Source organism: Cornus florida, unplaced genomic scaffold, assembly GCF_030987335.1.
Source record: "Cornus florida cultivar Cherokee Brave unplaced genomic scaffold, ASM3098733v1 CherokeeBrave_3.0.0_Hap2_Chr02, whole genome shotgun sequence".
Lineage (NCBI taxonomy): Eukaryota > Viridiplantae > Streptophyta > Magnoliopsida > Cornales > Cornaceae > Cornus > Cornus florida.
Window position 1 is genome coordinate 28,401,569 of NW_026775572.1, and position 16,854 is coordinate 28,418,422.

At 35.8% G+C, this 16,854-nt stretch overlaps 1 protein-coding gene across 1 annotated transcript; it reads right to left on the minus strand.

The window, feature by feature from the left end:
• Positions 1-1,698: 1,698 nt before the first annotated feature.
• Positions 1,699-13,534, minus strand: LOC132294469 (uncharacterized). Its single transcript, XM_059792340.1, has 4 exons — positions 12,879-13,534; positions 8,129-8,212; positions 7,954-8,043; positions 1,699-2,197 (listed from the first exon to the last, which is right to left on the minus strand). Exons 1-4 carry the CDS (start codon positions 13,299-13,301, stop codon positions 1,937-1,939), a joined length of 858 nt encoding a protein of 285 aa, XP_059648323.1. The 5' UTR covers positions 13,302-13,534; the 3' UTR covers positions 1,699-1,936.
• Positions 13,535-16,854: the final 3,320 nt, after the last annotated feature.

The following is a 16,854-nucleotide window of genomic DNA, read 5'->3' on the forward strand; positions in this document are numbered from 1 at the left end:
TCCCAAACCACCAATCTCTTTCGCCTCACAGAGCTTTGCCCAGCGGACCCAATGTGTTTTCCCATTATCCTCTTTCCCAGCCCACCAAAAAGATGCCATTTTTTCCTCCATTTTCGAACAAAGTGTGGATGACAACTTAAAGCACTGCATAGCACAAGAAAAAACCCCAGGTTCACCATTTAAAACCACAGAATAGGAAACTGTAGTAATGCAGCTCATGACAACCTTCACCCACTGTCTGTGGAACCCAAGATGAAGAAGCATTTTTTCAATAAAGAACCAATCAACTCTATCATAAGCTTTGGCCATGTCAAGTTTAAGGGCAAGGAAACACGATTTACTCTTCTTATGAGATTTCAAATAATGCATCATCTCGTGAGCATTCATAATATTGTCATGAATTAAACGCCTAGGGACAAAAGCACTTTGAGCATCACTAATCAACTGGTTTAGCAGAGGTTTAAACCTACTAGCCAAAACCTTAGAAAAGATTTTGTTAATGACATTGCAAAGAGAAATTGGCCTGAACTGGGTGATCTTGGTAGGATTTTTCAAAAGAAAAGAATTAAACGCTCTCACCAGATCATGTTTAACAATATCCCAGTTAGCTTGGAAGAATAATGGTGTAAACCCATCGGGACCTGGTGCTTTAAAAGCCCCCATACCTCTGATAGCACCCTTGATCTCTTCCTCTGTTGTTATCTGAAATTTTGTTAGGAATAAGATTCCAAAATGGATCATTGGAAGAATCAGAATGAGGAGAACAATACAATGTATTGAAAAATTGTTCTGCAATTCTTCTGATATCTGCCCGGGAATCCATCCAATTGCCATTATGATCTTCAAGCCCTGAAATACAATTTTTCCTTCTCCTAACAACAGCTTTCCTATGGAAAAAACTTGTATTCCGGTCACCATGATGAAGCCAAGCGATTCGAGATTTTTGTTTCCAGTACAATTCTTCATCTTGCCAGGCTCTTCCCAACTCTGATTCAATGCGCCTAATAGCAGAGGGATTATAAAAAGATTGCTCCTGTCATTGCATGAAGTTGAGTCTGTAAATTCGCAATTCTTTTGGCTGAGTTGTCTTCTGAACCTTGCCTCCATTGACGTAATCGCCAGCTACAATTCTTCAATTTCTCATGACATCTAAACATTGGGGAACCGACAATGGGAGCATCCCATGCCTTCTTCATTATGTCACTAAAATCTGGACAACGAGCATCAAACATGAATTGTTTTCGAACTTGTCCCAGGTCTTCATTTAAATGTAATAGGAGCGCACTATGGTCTGAACCAGAAACACTTATATGATGAACAGAGCTGTGACTGAAAGCCTCAACCCACTCATTAGTACACATTCCCCTATCAATCCGAGACCGAATTGCATGGCCTTCTCCTCTATTATTGTATGGCCGTCATTTTTTGACACACGGATATGGGATCCATATGTCAAAAAATGACGGGCGCCATTTAACTTAAAGGGGATGCCAATCAGATCCAACAATAAATTTGAAACAAATACAATATGATTATTAATACACTACTTCAAAAAAAAAAAAAAAAATTTATTAATACACCTTCGAAAAATAAAATAAATTATTAATACACTTCATTACCACCTATCAAAAAAAGGGAAAAAATAAATTTTAATACACTTCTTTACCAAAATTCGATGTAGCTATAATTGTAAGATACGGATTAAAGTCCATTACCATTTTATTACTTCAGGACCTCAGAATACTTATTGAGTACATCAATTTGCACATGCCCATGGAGAGAGATTCATTTGATTAAATATTTCACATAATAGCATATTGAACCACAGTCACGTAGCAAGTGTTTACCAAAACAAAAACCACATAAATTAACATCCAAAACATATCCGAAATTTATGAATGTTTTACAAAATCTGGAACAAAACTTTTCTTGGTCATCAGGCGGAAACAGGCATTGCATCTTCTTCTTCTGGTGAAAATGGAATTGGCTTGGTTGGTGCTGGCAGGCGCCCAATGCTATCCACTTTATCTTTCAGTTTCGGGGGAGGTCTAGCTGCTCTTGGCAGCAACCTTCCCTTCTTTTCAAACCACTCGGGCTTCAGCAATGCCCGGAAGCCTAACTTGTTATAGTACACTCTCCTGACAGACCCACCCGCGGCTTCAACTGCTGCCTTTGCCCTGACAGTCACCCTCGAAACCTGTAACCTCTAGGTGTAAGTACAGTTCTACGTTGCATGAGAGAGTGAGTTATTTCCATGCTTTGAATAATATTGAAGATGGTAAGGTAAGCTGTGACAACCTTAAATTTTAATTAAGTCTTCCCTGTGTTTAGGACCAGAATTACATGATTTTGATTTAATTTCTTTCTACCTATTTCATGTGTTGCATTTTCAATATTAGTACATCCCTAATTGCTTGGAATTTATTAAATGCATCAGAAGTCATTAACTTGATTTCTACCTATTTTACATGGTTCGTTGGCAATTTATAATTCCTTAATTGTCTAGTATATAATTTTTTTTTTGATCTAGTATTTAATTTATAGTCATGAGTTTCATTTAATTTTTCTATTTTACTCATGGGATGAATTTAGTTGTTAACAAAAAATAATAATAATAAAGAAATAAATAAAATGGGTAGGGCCATTGAGTGATTACTTTTGCCAAACCAAAAAGAAAACTCCCAGCCTGGGTTGTCTGACAGAGAGAAAGAAGAACAGAAAGTGAAGAAGAAGAAAAAGGGTTCGGACTAAGGCTGAAAATGTAGGCATTTTACCCTCACACCATCTAATCTCACCACCTCCAGTTGTTACCTTCAATTGGGTAGGGATTCTTTTAACTCTTGTAGCCTTGAGAGTTATTTTTAAAGTTCTGTTTCCCAATTTAATGTTCCATGAAATTATAGTTTTTCTTGCTGCAAGTACATGATTTTCTTGTAGTCAAATGCTTGATTATAGCTAAAGATATTATACATATGATTGGTCATGATCTGAGTTTTGGTTACATACAAGTATTGCTTATGATTTTATTTCAGAACTCTACACGAGTAAATGTTTTCCAATCAGAACTTAGCATGTTAATAGACTAATGTATATTATCAATTCTACGCCAAAATAATTCTGCTTAGATTCTGGAATGTTGTAATTGTGTTGTCTTCAATTGTTTGGGTTGAATTATTCTATTACTTAACTTTGGGACTAGGAGGGTGATGTCCCGGGTGAAAGGGGTGAGCAATTGGGTATGAGCTACCCATTGGTGAAAGACCATAAACTCGCAGCAGTAGACCCTAGATGGGTATTCAGAGTTGAATCCCTACTAGTCGAAGGGGGAGAGATAGTTGGGATCACTCTAATTGAAGTAAAGTTGTTTGACAAAAGGCCCAAATGAAGACTAGCTCTTTACTAACTCACTTTAACTCTTAAATGGTTTTGGAACTGGGATTTTCTTTTAGCTACTTTTTTAATTCCATCATGTTATAATTGGTCTTGGTAGAAACTTGGCCAACGATTCTCATGTAAATCAGATCATGTACCTAAAACCTCATGGAGGCATTTGTTAAAGGCTTTCCTACTGGGTATTGTCTCACCCTTTTTATTTTTCAGGTCTTAGTGCTCAGGACGGCGATGCTAGACCCGAGCTTGAGTTCCCATAGATGGGATCCTTTTGTGAAGCATCTTGTGCTTGGTGTTTTTGTGTAAAATATTAGCTTTAAGTACTATTTTGTTCATGTTTGATGCCTTATGAAACCATGTTAAGGTCGTGGTTGCTGTGCTAGAGTGAAGATGACAACATGCTCTCTGCTATGTGTTCTTTAGGACTGGGTACTGTATCTAGATGTTTTGTGTATGGCCTGCTAATGGTAGCATATGTACTTAGTGACTGGGCATCGGAGCTGTGACACATTATTTTGGGTGTACAAATTTGGACGGAAATTATCTTTCTATGGATGACTTTATGCAATGTATATATTCTTAGCATCTTTAGAACTTTGTTACAACTATGTATTATATAAGTTGTTTTGTTCATGGGGTATGCTCTGAATTTCTGTTAAGAGGGTTTTTGTTTATTTAAAAAAAAAAAAAAAAAAAAAAAAAAAAAAAAAAAAAAAAAAAAATTCTGCTTTAAAATTTCCTCTAGTTCTTGCCTGGAAATGAATTTTAATCAGAGGTTGTAGTGCTTCAAATGCTGTGAAATTTTTATCATACATTCCCCTTTGTGTATAAAGTCTCTCACAAAATTTTTATAATTTTTTGATTGGTGGATATTTTTTTCTAAATCTTATATCATCTGCTGTTTGGTTTCCGGTCACGGTTTGGAAACTGAATTTTTTAAAAGAATTTGACGGCCTTCCTGACATCAATAAATTATGAAAATTTCCAGTTTTATTATTTCAAGTGTCTAGTTTCTAAAGGTTAAGGCCCAAAATTTTTATTGGCTTTCTAAAAGACTAAGCAGGCCAAAGTTTTGCACTTGGTTCCAATTCAGCACAAGCTGTGAGAGCCTTCTTCCTTCCAAAACCTGTTTTCCTTGGTGTTTTTCTAGCATCTGGGAGTGGCTCGGTCACATTGTAATCTGAGTCTAGTTTCTAAATAATTTTAGTTTGCTTCAGTTCGACAATAATTGAATTTTCTACGAATTTTTAAGTAATTGCTGCGCAGAATTTTCTTAAGTTGAGAACTGCTGTTCCATTTTTTTTTTTTTTTGTTTTAACCTTATTATCACGCCCTATGGTTTTGGGGTGTGACATAAGCTTTGTGTATGTCCACAGTTCTATGTTGCATTAGAAAGTGAGTCACATGCTTTTGAACTACATTAAAGATCGTGAGATAAAATTAATGTCAATAAGTTCACAATCACAAATTCCAGTTGTAAGACCACGGATAAATGGACTCCTAAGATAGACCCAATTTATTTAGAAGAATTAACTAGTTTCATCCAGTAGATGACTTAAAACACAGGTCGGATGCTTCCTTCATTGCCATGTTTCAATAGAGGGAGGAGCATTGAATTTGAGGGGTTTTAGGTCCATTAGTTTGGCGAAGAGCGCATGTAATATGCTGGTTAAGACTTGCTCAAATTGAGTGGTAGATAGCCAGCCCAATTTCCAAACTCGACATTAAGAAGACGTAAGATTATGTGAATTGGGATTCTGTGTGCTTGCTACATGGAGAATAAGGACCAGAGAGTGTATCTCGACTGCTCACATTTCTATCCTGATCACTGGATTCCCAGCAGGTTTCTTTGACAGTTCAATGGTCATTAAGGCAAGGGATCAACTCCATTTGTGATCATGATGATAGGGACCTCAGCAGAATGACTAGGCCTAATATAGTGGCTTCTTAGATGGATTTGATGCAGGTGTAGTAGAAGGAATCTCTACCGTAGTTTCCTACCTTTTAACTTGCAGATGATACAATCAGTTTCTAGGGGGACACAAGAGTTCAGGGATTTAGAGATGAGGTGGCGCACCCTGCTTTACATTCAATGCGGAACCTAGAGAAGAGCAAAACCATCCACATTCGGAAGGTAAGAGACATGGTTCAACTTGGAACTTGGGACACAAGTTGGTAATCTCTTCCCAGTTCACACTTGGGGTTCTCCTTGGCACCTCTTTAAGGCAACTTCCTCGTGAGACTAGGTGGTAGAGATGTTTCAGAAGAGATTGACAGAGTGAAAGAGCGAATACTCCAACAATACCTGTGGAGAAGAGGCAAACTTAAATCTTATCAAGAGTACCCTCTCAAGCTCGCCCTACTTCATATTCACCATTCTGGCCTCTTTTGCCAAGGGACTTGCGAAACTTGAGGAATTTTCCTTTGGAGAAATGGGAAAATAGTTCAAATGACTTGGTTTGCACCCTCTAACTGGCTGGGGGGATCTTGTGTGTGTGTGGAAAATCAGAATGCTTTGAGATGGCATTTAGCCAGGATAAAAAGTTCATTTGGGCTGATTGGAAAGAGAACATATAGGAAATACAACGCAAAAGGCAAAAATAAATAACACGCTTGAAAAAATAACGTGAACCCGTGATAAATGAAGATGGGCAAAATAAATTAATTGAATTAACAAAATTACACTAGGGTGAAATTAAGGAGTAAGGAAATATGAATAAGTCACCAAATAACATCAAACAATTCTAACTAGTAAAAGCAAAACTAAAGAGACTGAAACTAATTTTCTCCTACAATATTGAGTTATTTTTATAAAAAGCAACACCATAACGCTACATATATATGAAGAAAAAAAACACATACCATACCGCAATACACATGAACTTTATAATAATACATGATATAGACATTTTGACAAAAGATGCACAAAATAACAACGCAGGGAAGATAATTAGCTAGTTAATCTAACATAATTAGTAACTAAGTAATAAAGGGGGACAAAAACCCTTCTCATAGTTGTCAAAATAACAATGCATGGAAGACAATTTTGTTAATGGAAGTTTGAAAAGACTTAAATACCCTTCTCATAATTGACAAAAAATATATATATATAGAGATTATGAAAGGGAAAAAGGAAAAGCCAGATGACATCATTTGGCTTGCCCTAAATGACCCACTTGTGGAAAATCCTCTCTCTCTCCCCCTCTCTAGTCCAACACCGCTAACCTCCCCACCATGACAGTTAATTCCGACTGGCGGCAACAAGTACAAGCCCAAAGCAAAGCTAGTGGCCCCCATCGGCCACTTCAAGAGCTTTTCCGTCAATGGCATCAATGCCAACTTCTTTGAAAGCCTTTACTGTGCCTCCACCGCAGACGGCAGCGAGTCAGAGAAATTTGGCACAAAGCCAACAATGGAGACAAGAGTGGACATCATAGGCACTCAATCTGATTGATCCTAAAAGAGCTAAAAGGTCACACTTTTACCTAAAAAGTGGACCCTGTTTTTATTCCGTTTTCTTGATGTTTATTTTCTGTTCCCGTTTTCTTGAATTTTGCTACATTTTTTTTTCTCTCGGGCTGGACCGAATTTCTTGGATGAGTGGTTCACAACCATTTTATGGATTGATCTGAGAGGTTTGATTGTGAGGGTTGAAACAAAAAATGAGGCATAGTGCAAGGAGGAAAAAAGAAAAGGAAGAAATTAAAGGATGATATATTGTTTGTGTGTGTACTGTATGTACAATAATATAACTTGACTATGCTAGATCATTTACAACATGCAGTAGAGAGAGAAAAAATATATATAGGGATGATACATTGTTTTTAGGAACTATCTTGTTGTATAGAGGGAGCTTAGCTAGTTGTTCTTGTACACTTATGTACACAGAATATGAACACCCCACCCCACCCCCATGAGGGGGATTTATTTATTTTTATTGCATTTATACTTTGAATTAAAAATCACATAATATCTTGAACTCTCTGTACCCTTCAAAAGTATACTTGTATCGGACACATGACACTCGGGCTAGGGTATGAAAAATGTGTTTGACATGATTGGTAATCCATGCATCTAAAAAGCAAATCCAATAATTTAATTTTAATGCATTATTGCTTTAAAAATGTGTGAAATCTGTATATTCACTATGTTGTCAAAAAGCATTATTTTACTCCAAAAAACAAAAGAAAATATACTAATAATATGAATTTAGAATATTTAACACTGTTCCAGTGTCTAAATAATTCTAATAAACTAAGCAATACGATAAATTTGATGCTTGGGCACATACCCGAGTCCATGTGACTCAGAGTTTTGTCAATATCAACTTGTTCTGCATAGCAGAAACATTTTATCCCCATTAGACAAGGAAAAAGAAAAAACTGCCCAAAAAAAATCTCATTATTTCATGCAACGTCATATCATACCACTAAATCCGGTATTAGGGAGGGAAAATGAAGGAAACAAACAAACTAGAAATAAAACAAAACTACATGAAAGGAAGTTATATGGGTTAAATTAAGAGTCAGAAACAACATGCAGAAAGACATAAATTAGGCTTACCTCAAGATGAATAGGCCATTTTATCTCTTCGGCACCGCGTCCCATCAATCTTACTCCATCTTTAATTTGCTTCCCTATTGCCCCTGTATCCTATAAGGAAAACAATAGCATTGGTTATTAACAAAAGCATATGATTGAAGAGTGAAGGAAATTATCCAGATAAGAAAGTAAGTACCTTGAGAGTTTTCATGGTGATCAACTCTGAAGAGTCTATCTTCCCTGCATTGATAAATTTAGCAATCTTCCCTAGTCCCACTGGCTGCCACAACAATGAGTGAACTTAATGAAAGTAACAACCAAAATCCTCCTTCAAATAGAAAGACGTGAACACAAAATATTTTCTTTAATCTTTGAATTGAAAGCAGGAATTTCTAATAACCATAGCTCGTAATTTTCCCTTAAAAGTAAACATTGCAATATCCTATATCAAAAGGATATAACAACAAAAAATGCACCAAAATCCCCTTTTATAATGGTTGATAATAACTGGTTTAAGAACAGACAAGCAAGACATACAAATTGGAGCCAAAACTCCTACGCGAATGTATTAAAAGCAGACAAATGTCGTTGCAGGATCGATAATACAAATAAAAGGCAATATGCCTATAAGATTACAACAGTTGGCAAGATAGTCATTGTATCAGTAAGAGTCCCCGCAGATAAAGGCTGTGGAGGATTTTAATCTCCCAGGTGACACATCCAAGTGATGCAAATTAGATCAGTAATAGTCCCTGCAGATAAAGGCTGTGGAGGATTTTAATCTCCCAGGTGACACATCCAAGTGATGCAAATTAGACTAGCAATCATCGATGAGATTTTCACTAAGTTTATGCATTCATTGGCCTCTTATGAGCAAAAATAAAAAATAAAAGGCTGTAAAAAGAATCAGCATAGATCACGAGCAACTGATAACCAATTCAGTTGTTCCAAAAGTTCAGATGGAACAGTGAACCTAACTCCAATAGATAATTTCACAGATGAGAAATCCCCAAACACATAAGTGTGTTCTCTGTACAGTGACCACGGCCGGTCACTGATTGGACAAAGTTATAATTGAATCATCAGAACAGTGCCAAGAAATTATATTTTATTGGACTGTAACATAACCGAGTCCTCAACCGAGTCCTCAACATGTATACAGTATGATTTATTGCTTTGCACTTGTAAGTTGACCGGTAAGAGCATCATTCCTTCTCTTTTTTTTGGCCTTTTGCTTGGTCTCCATGTTCTTTTACATTTCAATGTCAAAAAGCTTTGTTCCATGGAATAGATGCTAATTTATGGTAAAAGTTGCCATTTTAATTGTGGGACTTCCTTGAAAGTCATATTTACATCCTCTTAAGGTAAGAACACTGAAAACTTTTTTTTGCTCTGTTAAATTTGAATGATTGTGCTTCTGAGAGCATTTGACAACTGGGTTATTCTTATTGAGATTGTATTAAAGAAAATTGTGGTTTTGATGGGTTTGTGTTGTTTGGATGGTCAGTTAGTTCATGTGAGTTAATTGGGTATCAGAATAAATTGGAGTTTGGTTGCAATCTAATAGTAAACTTGATTAATTCAACTAATCTCACACTGTTGAAAGATGAAGTTCTATAGATATTTGGAAATCTGAGTATGATCTTTGAACCAGATCCAAGAGCTTAATAGGGCCACTAATGGGGATTCTGGTTTTTGAAGTTCCTGACTTTTATCAAGTTGGGTTTTTCAATCTTATTAATGGGGGTTTCTGATATTTCTCAAAAATTGATGTTTGAGATTTTGTGAAGAAACTTCTTGCAGCAATGTTTCCGTATTTTCCTTTCATTCTTGGAGAAATTGGATTTTTATTGTTGCCACTTTGAAGGCCTGCCGTGGGATAAATTATGCAATTATTTGATTGCAGCTTCTTGTGGCTACTTGGTCTAATGTTGTGGGTACAGTTATTTGATTGGAGAAGATTTAAAGAAACTAGTTGTGGGTGTATTTTTTTGGATTCAAATGGATGCATTGCAAGTTATTGCTTCTGCAACACAGATAGTCTCGAGTATGGTAGGAGCCGTTGGTGCACTGGAGCAGGCCTCTAGAAATCTTGATGAAGCTCCAAAGAGAATACGAAGCATAGAGGAATTTGTATGCGATCTTGAGAATTTGACACGCTGAATTAAGCATAAACATATGTACAAGCTACAAAACCCCCAACTAGACCGCCAAATTCAAAGCTTAAATGGCCTTACAGAACAGCTGCATCCAAACATCCAGAGGGCAAGAAGGATCGTGTCAAGGAGTAAAATTAAGAAATTGGCTAAGGTTGTGTGGAGTTCTGTAGCAGTGGATCCACTTGGGAAGATAGTGAAGACAATTAGAGATGACTTGAACTGGTGGCTTGAATCTCAAAGATTGACTGAACAAGTTGAGAATGCAATAGAATCAACTGCGAAAAACATCCCGGTTCAACTGAAAATAAACACGGATCAATGGTACCCAATTTCTAGTAAGTGCAAATTTGTGAGTAGTTTACTAGAGAAAGAGGATTCCCATAAGGTCATTCTAATAGTTGGCTTATCTGGTATTGGAAAGTCATGTTTGGCTCGTCAAGTGGCTTCCAATCCTCCAACAAAGTTTGTGGATGGAGCAGTTGAACTTGGATTTGGGCAATGGTGCAGTAAGGCTGCTTGTAATGGTAGTAAAGCTGAATACCAAAAGCGCTTAGCAAGAAAAATTTGTAAATTTTTTTTGCAAATTGGATATTGGAAGAAGATGAAAGATGACAGTGGAGATCTTGAATATGTTTGCAGCCTGCTTCAGGAAGCATTGTACAGGAAGAGCATTTTGATCCTTCTTAATGATGTATGGGAACAAGACATTGTTGAGCGGTTTGCAAAGATGTATGATAATGATTGCAGATACTTGGTAACAACAAGAAATGAATCAGTTTACGAAATAACAGAAACTGAGAAAGTAGAGTTAAGCAAGGACGATGTGAGGGAAATAAGCAAGGCAGTTCTTCTCTACCATAGCCTCCTTAGCGAGGAAGAGCTTCCGGTATGAGCTATATTTTTCTATTATATTCATCATCTTCAAAATTTTATATGGATATAAGCTGCATGTATACTAAACTTATGTCCATCTGCTTAGATCACGAGCATCAATAAGTAAACTTATGTCCATCCGCTTAGATCATGATCATCTATTGAGTCTTGGCACTGGAACATGGGTTCACTTCTACGAAGATATCTTTCCTAAATTTTGAGCTTCTAGATATCCAAGTGTTTCCATTCATTCTCTTTCTAGTTACCTCTGCCATCGAGCTATTTCAACTTGTGCCATAGCACTCACTAATGGTGCTATAATAGGCCCTCCATGCATGGGGCACAAACCAAGCATTTCAGTTGGCCCTCTTTACATTATAACTTATTGAAGCTACTTTGATGTTCTCTTCCACATATCAACACTTGTCCACCTACCACCCTCATGTCAGCCACTTGTTTTTTAACATGTCTTTTTGACTTTCCGTCACTGATTCTATGGTTGGCCTTAAATCATCGTCCAGAATTTTTATTTAGATATAGTTGTTGTGCACCAGCTTCAAAGAACTTTCAATGACATGTTGGAGTCACCACAAGATAAAATTTCTCTTCATCTATGAAAATGAGCTGAAGGATCTTTTCATTACTATAATTAGTCTATTCCAGAGCTCTCACACACCAAAAGGTCCGCAGAAACAACACATTTCTGCATCCATCTTCATTGAGAAGCCATGGAACATTCAGCTATTTCTTGTTTAAAGGCATACATAATTCCAAATAGAAGAAAGATAAACAAATTAAACCTACATTCTGAGTCCTTCTGGAGATTAATAAATATGAAGGGTGTACGCTATTGCATTCATTCTTTCATTTTCTTCCACCTGCCAAGTCCAGCGTTTGTCAAATTTTGGACAGAGAAACAACTTTTATGAGGTTATAGTCATGATAAAATTCATGCGGCTTTACAGGACCATGAGAAGATAGAGATTTGGTCAGAATCAATCGACCTTTTTTTTTTTTCCCATCATATTTAATTTATTGGCTTTGTTAACTCTTTTCCTTACTAGTAGCCATATATGTGGCTTGGGTTCAATATGTATCTTGACAATTACTTTAGCAAATAAATGCAATTATTTTTGTATTATCTAGTAACTATTGATGTCATGTTACATCGCAAACTTGTGTGTTCAAAATGTCATGTAAAATACTATGGACTGATCGCGACAAATGTGCAAATAAACCAAGTAGAGTTGAGTATCTGGTTTTCGAAATCAGCTAGGTCAAGGTGAGATGGTGTTCAGACATGGCTCAAGCTCAAGGTGAGCTTAGTTAACCTTGTCCAAACTTGGCTTCCTTGTTCAGCTGAGCTTGAACTTGACTCATCTCATGCTCGCTTGTACCATCAAATAACAAATTAAAAGAAGTAGAAAAACTATTGTCCCAAATCAAACCCACATATCTGAATGCACACTTTCAATTTCTGACTCTTATATCTAGAAACCTTAATCCATGTATCCAAACTGTGCATACCCAGACTCGTAAACAAAATAAAAACAGAAGGTCCTAGACTCTTAGATATATTAGATCCACAGAAAATACATCAAGAGCACACAATGTCTGTATGATCCGACTTACATTACAAGTATTGATCATTTCCACACACAAAAAAAGTAAAAAATAAAATCTAAATAGCACAAAACTAATCAACTAGGCAAACCCATAAATGATCAAACAAACAAACCTGAAAACTGAGTCTGTATGATTCGACTTAGAAAACCAACTATTTGATCATTTCCACACTAAATTAATAGGAAAAAAACAAAAAAACAAACAAATAGCACAAAACTAAAACTAGGCAAACCACAAATAGCACAAAACTAAAACTAGCCAAACCCATAAATGATCAAACAAATAAACCTGAAAATGGAGGGTAAAGGGGTTCTTAAACCCTCTTTTGGGCATTCGTCGACGCATTGGAGTCTGGCCGCCTTCAAAGCCAAACTTCATGGTGCCTCTGGCCTTCTGCCCCTTGTGACCTCTTCCAGCAGTCTTGCCTTTCCCAGACCCAATCCCACGACCCTTCCTCGTCTTCTGCTTCCTTGCCCCCTTGTTATCTTGCAAATCGTTCAGACTCAGAAGGCTATAAGCCCTAATACCCCGAGGAGCAAACACTCCATTGCCATTGATGAAATTGGGATTAGGGTTAGGATTTTCTACCAACGGTGAAGGCAAACGTGGTGATGATACCGCCCTTGAGACGATAGAGCTGGGTTTGGAATTGTAAATGGAAGCATTGTGAATCGAAGTTGCTAGCAAAGAAGACAGCCTTCTTCTTAACATTATTTGCGTTGATAGAGAGTGATTCTAACCGTATTTCCTAGATGTGGTTTTGTGTCTTCTTCATCTTCGAAAATTCAGGGTTTTTCGAGGAGTTGCAGAGGGTTTAAACTGTTTGGTTGATGGTCTAGGTGTGAAGTGGGTCTTTGCCCTATGGTGTGATCACTGTGAGTCTGTTGTGACCATGGCAAGCACGTGTATGTTACTTCAGTGCTTTCCATATACTGAAGGTTTCAGACTTTCAGACTTTCAGACTTTCAGATCATGCCCTGTATCAAACGGTTGATTTTACTCCACTGGGACTACTCGTCTGCTAACTTTCAGTGTGAAATGAAATGTGCTTGCAATTGTGAAGATAAATAAATCTGTAATACTTACCGTAATAAAAAATAAATAAAAATCAGTAAATCATAAATAGTATGAGTTTTGTGTTAAGGCTTGTTTGTATTGGCTTTTGAAAAGTTCCTTTTGGCTATCAAAGCCAAAAAGTTGATTTTTTTAGGTTGTGTTTGGTGAGGCTTCTTGATGCAAAAAATCCTTTCATTATAAAGGGCTTACAAGAATGACTTTGCAAAAACAAATTTAAGAATAAAAAGTTGTTTGGCTAACATCATGTTGAAAAGTGCTTTTATTTGGAAAAGCAATTTTATTCACATGATGTATGTTTGGTAACAATGTGTGAAAAAGTCCTTCTACTATTAAATAATTACAAGTTTACACTAATAACCTTATATAACATTTACGTATCTTGCTTCAAACACAATTATTGAATCATATTAGCACCAGTGTTTTGTCATCCCAAAAAACCTCATGGAGTATTGCCATTAATATTTCTAACATATTCTAATAATGTGTTGAGATAATAAAGATATGCATGATAAAAAAGCAAATTTTTCCAAAAACAAAATTCATCTTCAAACAAATAGAAACAAAAAAAATTTCGTAAATTATATACCACTTCATTTCACATATTCAGATAGAGAAAAATAATTACTTGACTTTTGGTCTGGAACTAATGGTGACTTGGTGAGTAAACTAGTTGTTCTCCTCCCTCTTTATTTGATGAGCATCATAAGTGGTGAAAAACACAGTGATCATCAATCATACATCCACAACAAACCCAGGAATCTTTACATCCATAACAAGTCCAAGAATCCTTACATCCATAACAAGTCCAAGAATCCTTATGGACTTCTTGTGCAAATTGCTCTGTACTTGGATATATTTCCAATTAAATCAAAAGAGAGGAGAAACTCTATTCATTTTTCTTTATCAATTTGAATTCATATTACATGCTCTTACATTCAAGTAAGAAAGAAGAAGAAGAGAAACGGAACGGTTATTTAAGCAATGTAGCCAACTCATAGTGTCTTCGCATGCATTGAGTTATATTGACAAGGAGCTAAAAAGATTAAAATCATTTGCTCTTTAATTTTAATTGACATGCTCTTATTTTGTTCTAATCATCTAAATTGCATGAAAAGAGCGAAGAGTACATCCAGGCATAAAGAGTATGAATTGCAAAGCCCATCAATAAAACAAGAAAATTGATAAATACAATGCCAACTTCCGTATAATCTAAAAAAAAAAAAAATCATATGCCTAACCTAAGTCCTGACAGAAAAAAATAAATAAAAAAATTTAAGTGAGCTGTGACAAGTGGAGAGATTTCTTACTTTACTTTGCAGGTTAAATTGAGTGAGAAAAACAGAAATATATATAGAGATTTTATTTTAGAGAATTAGAAACTAAAGAAACACACAAACCTTCCAAAAAAATAATAATAATAAAGGAAGGAATACACAAAACAACAATACCAACATATCATACATCGTATAAAGAGCCTGAATGGACTTTGCGAAAAGTATAGAGAATTTGCAGGTGTTGGAAATTAATATAGGTCTTGAAAATATTAATTGGATGATGGAAACTGTTGACCCTAAAATCGGCTGGTTAGAGCCGATCTTAAATTGATGAGTTGCGGGCGTGCCAGAACCAAATATATGGTTCAATTGTGAATTGTCAACTTATAGTCTCTTAAGGAATGTTGACTTCAGGCGATTATAGGAGATAGAGAACAAATAAACTCCTAAATGAGTTCAATATTGCCTTAGTTAAAAAGACTTTCTGTAAACAAATTATAGTAACGTAACGAGAGAATAGAAAGGGGGAGATAATGGATATAGCAAGAAAAGAAAAGGAAAGAATAAGGAGAGAAGAAGAGAGAGAGAAAGAAAAAGAGAAAGAAAGAGATACAGAGAGATTAAGATAGAAAAATAGAGATGAAGAAGAAATAGCAAGGATGCTATTCTTAGAAAGGCTTGAAGAAGCAAACAAATAATAATAAGGATTCTGATGGTGCTGGACATCTAGTACAACGTGCCTCTCTGTCTATTTATAGAATAAATGGTAAAACAAATTCCTAAATACAAGCATCCTAGTTATATTCTAATACAACCACATAATTATTCAAATTAAACTAATCCTAACTAAATACTAATTCAAAAATCAAGTAAACACATAAATCACATATAGCATAAAATTCAAAAACATTCTATCCATGTAGCATCCTTGCATATAGCGTTATTTTGTATGAGAACTGCCACGTCACTGTTCATGTATAGCACTAATGGATTTTATTCCAACTAAAATGTTATTCCAAACCACTTTCAATCCAATCACCTTCCATGACCCAGATATCCTTCTCGGCCCAAACTCCTAGCACATCATCACTGACCAGGCTTTATGTTCATGGCCCATATTACTATATCATTGATCATCAAGTCCAATTGAAGCCCAAACCCAATTACCAAAATGGGTGTCAACAGAAACTGAAATATATATATAGGGAGAGAATTAGATTATTAGTCTCTCTACAATTGTAATTGCTAGAGAATTTTGTTGAATTTGTAATTGCTAGACTTTTGGTGAATTTCTACACAAAAATCTTCATTGGCCCACATAAATCTAAAGAGAGAGAGCAACATATCTGAAACATTGATTTAGACTTGAACTATATGGTAGAGGCAAACAGGCTGACAAACGTTGGAATTAGATTAAGAAGATTAAGAATGATATATACTATGAATAGGAGTGTAGCCATACTTAATTTCATTCTCTTAAACTAAAATCCATATTAATATATGGAATTGGAGGATAACACATGAGTATATTTTTTGTGTGCTTCTCCCCAATTTCACAAATAAATATGTTGATCGGTCTTCAAAACCCTAACTTTGCATAAATTTAGCAATAAGCACTCCCAGAGTCGCAAGAATTGTTTCAAGATAAGAATTTGAAGGGGATCTGCAACTCTTTCACTTTCTTGTGTAGCATCGTTATTCTTGTGTAACTAGCATAGACTACTTTCTGGAAATAAAAGGGGGTAAAATCGTTTATGCAATTATTTACTTAAAATGAGGTATTGGCTTATCCAAACGTGAGTTTAGAAAGCAAGTTTCATAAGCTTTGTTGGAACGGACTTTTAATGACTTTCGATTTCATTGGAAATCAATTTCAAATATTTTGCCAAACACTTAAAATTTTCACAAACGGG

Excerpts from the sequence above, each read along its gene's own strand:
- LOC132294469 (XM_059792340.1), bottom strand. The coding sequence starts at position 13,301 with ATGTTAAGAAGAAGGCTGTCTTCTTTGCTAGCAACTTCGATTCACAAT. Across the intron at positions 8,044-8,128 it reads TCACCATGAAAACTCTCAAG|GATACAGGGGCAATAGGGAA; the intron begins GTACTTACTTTC and ends TTTTCCTTATAG. Across the intron at positions 2,198-7,953 it reads AATGGCCTATTCATCTTGAG|GTTTCGAGGGTGACTGTCAG; the intron begins GTAAGCCTAATT and ends TAGAGGTTACAG.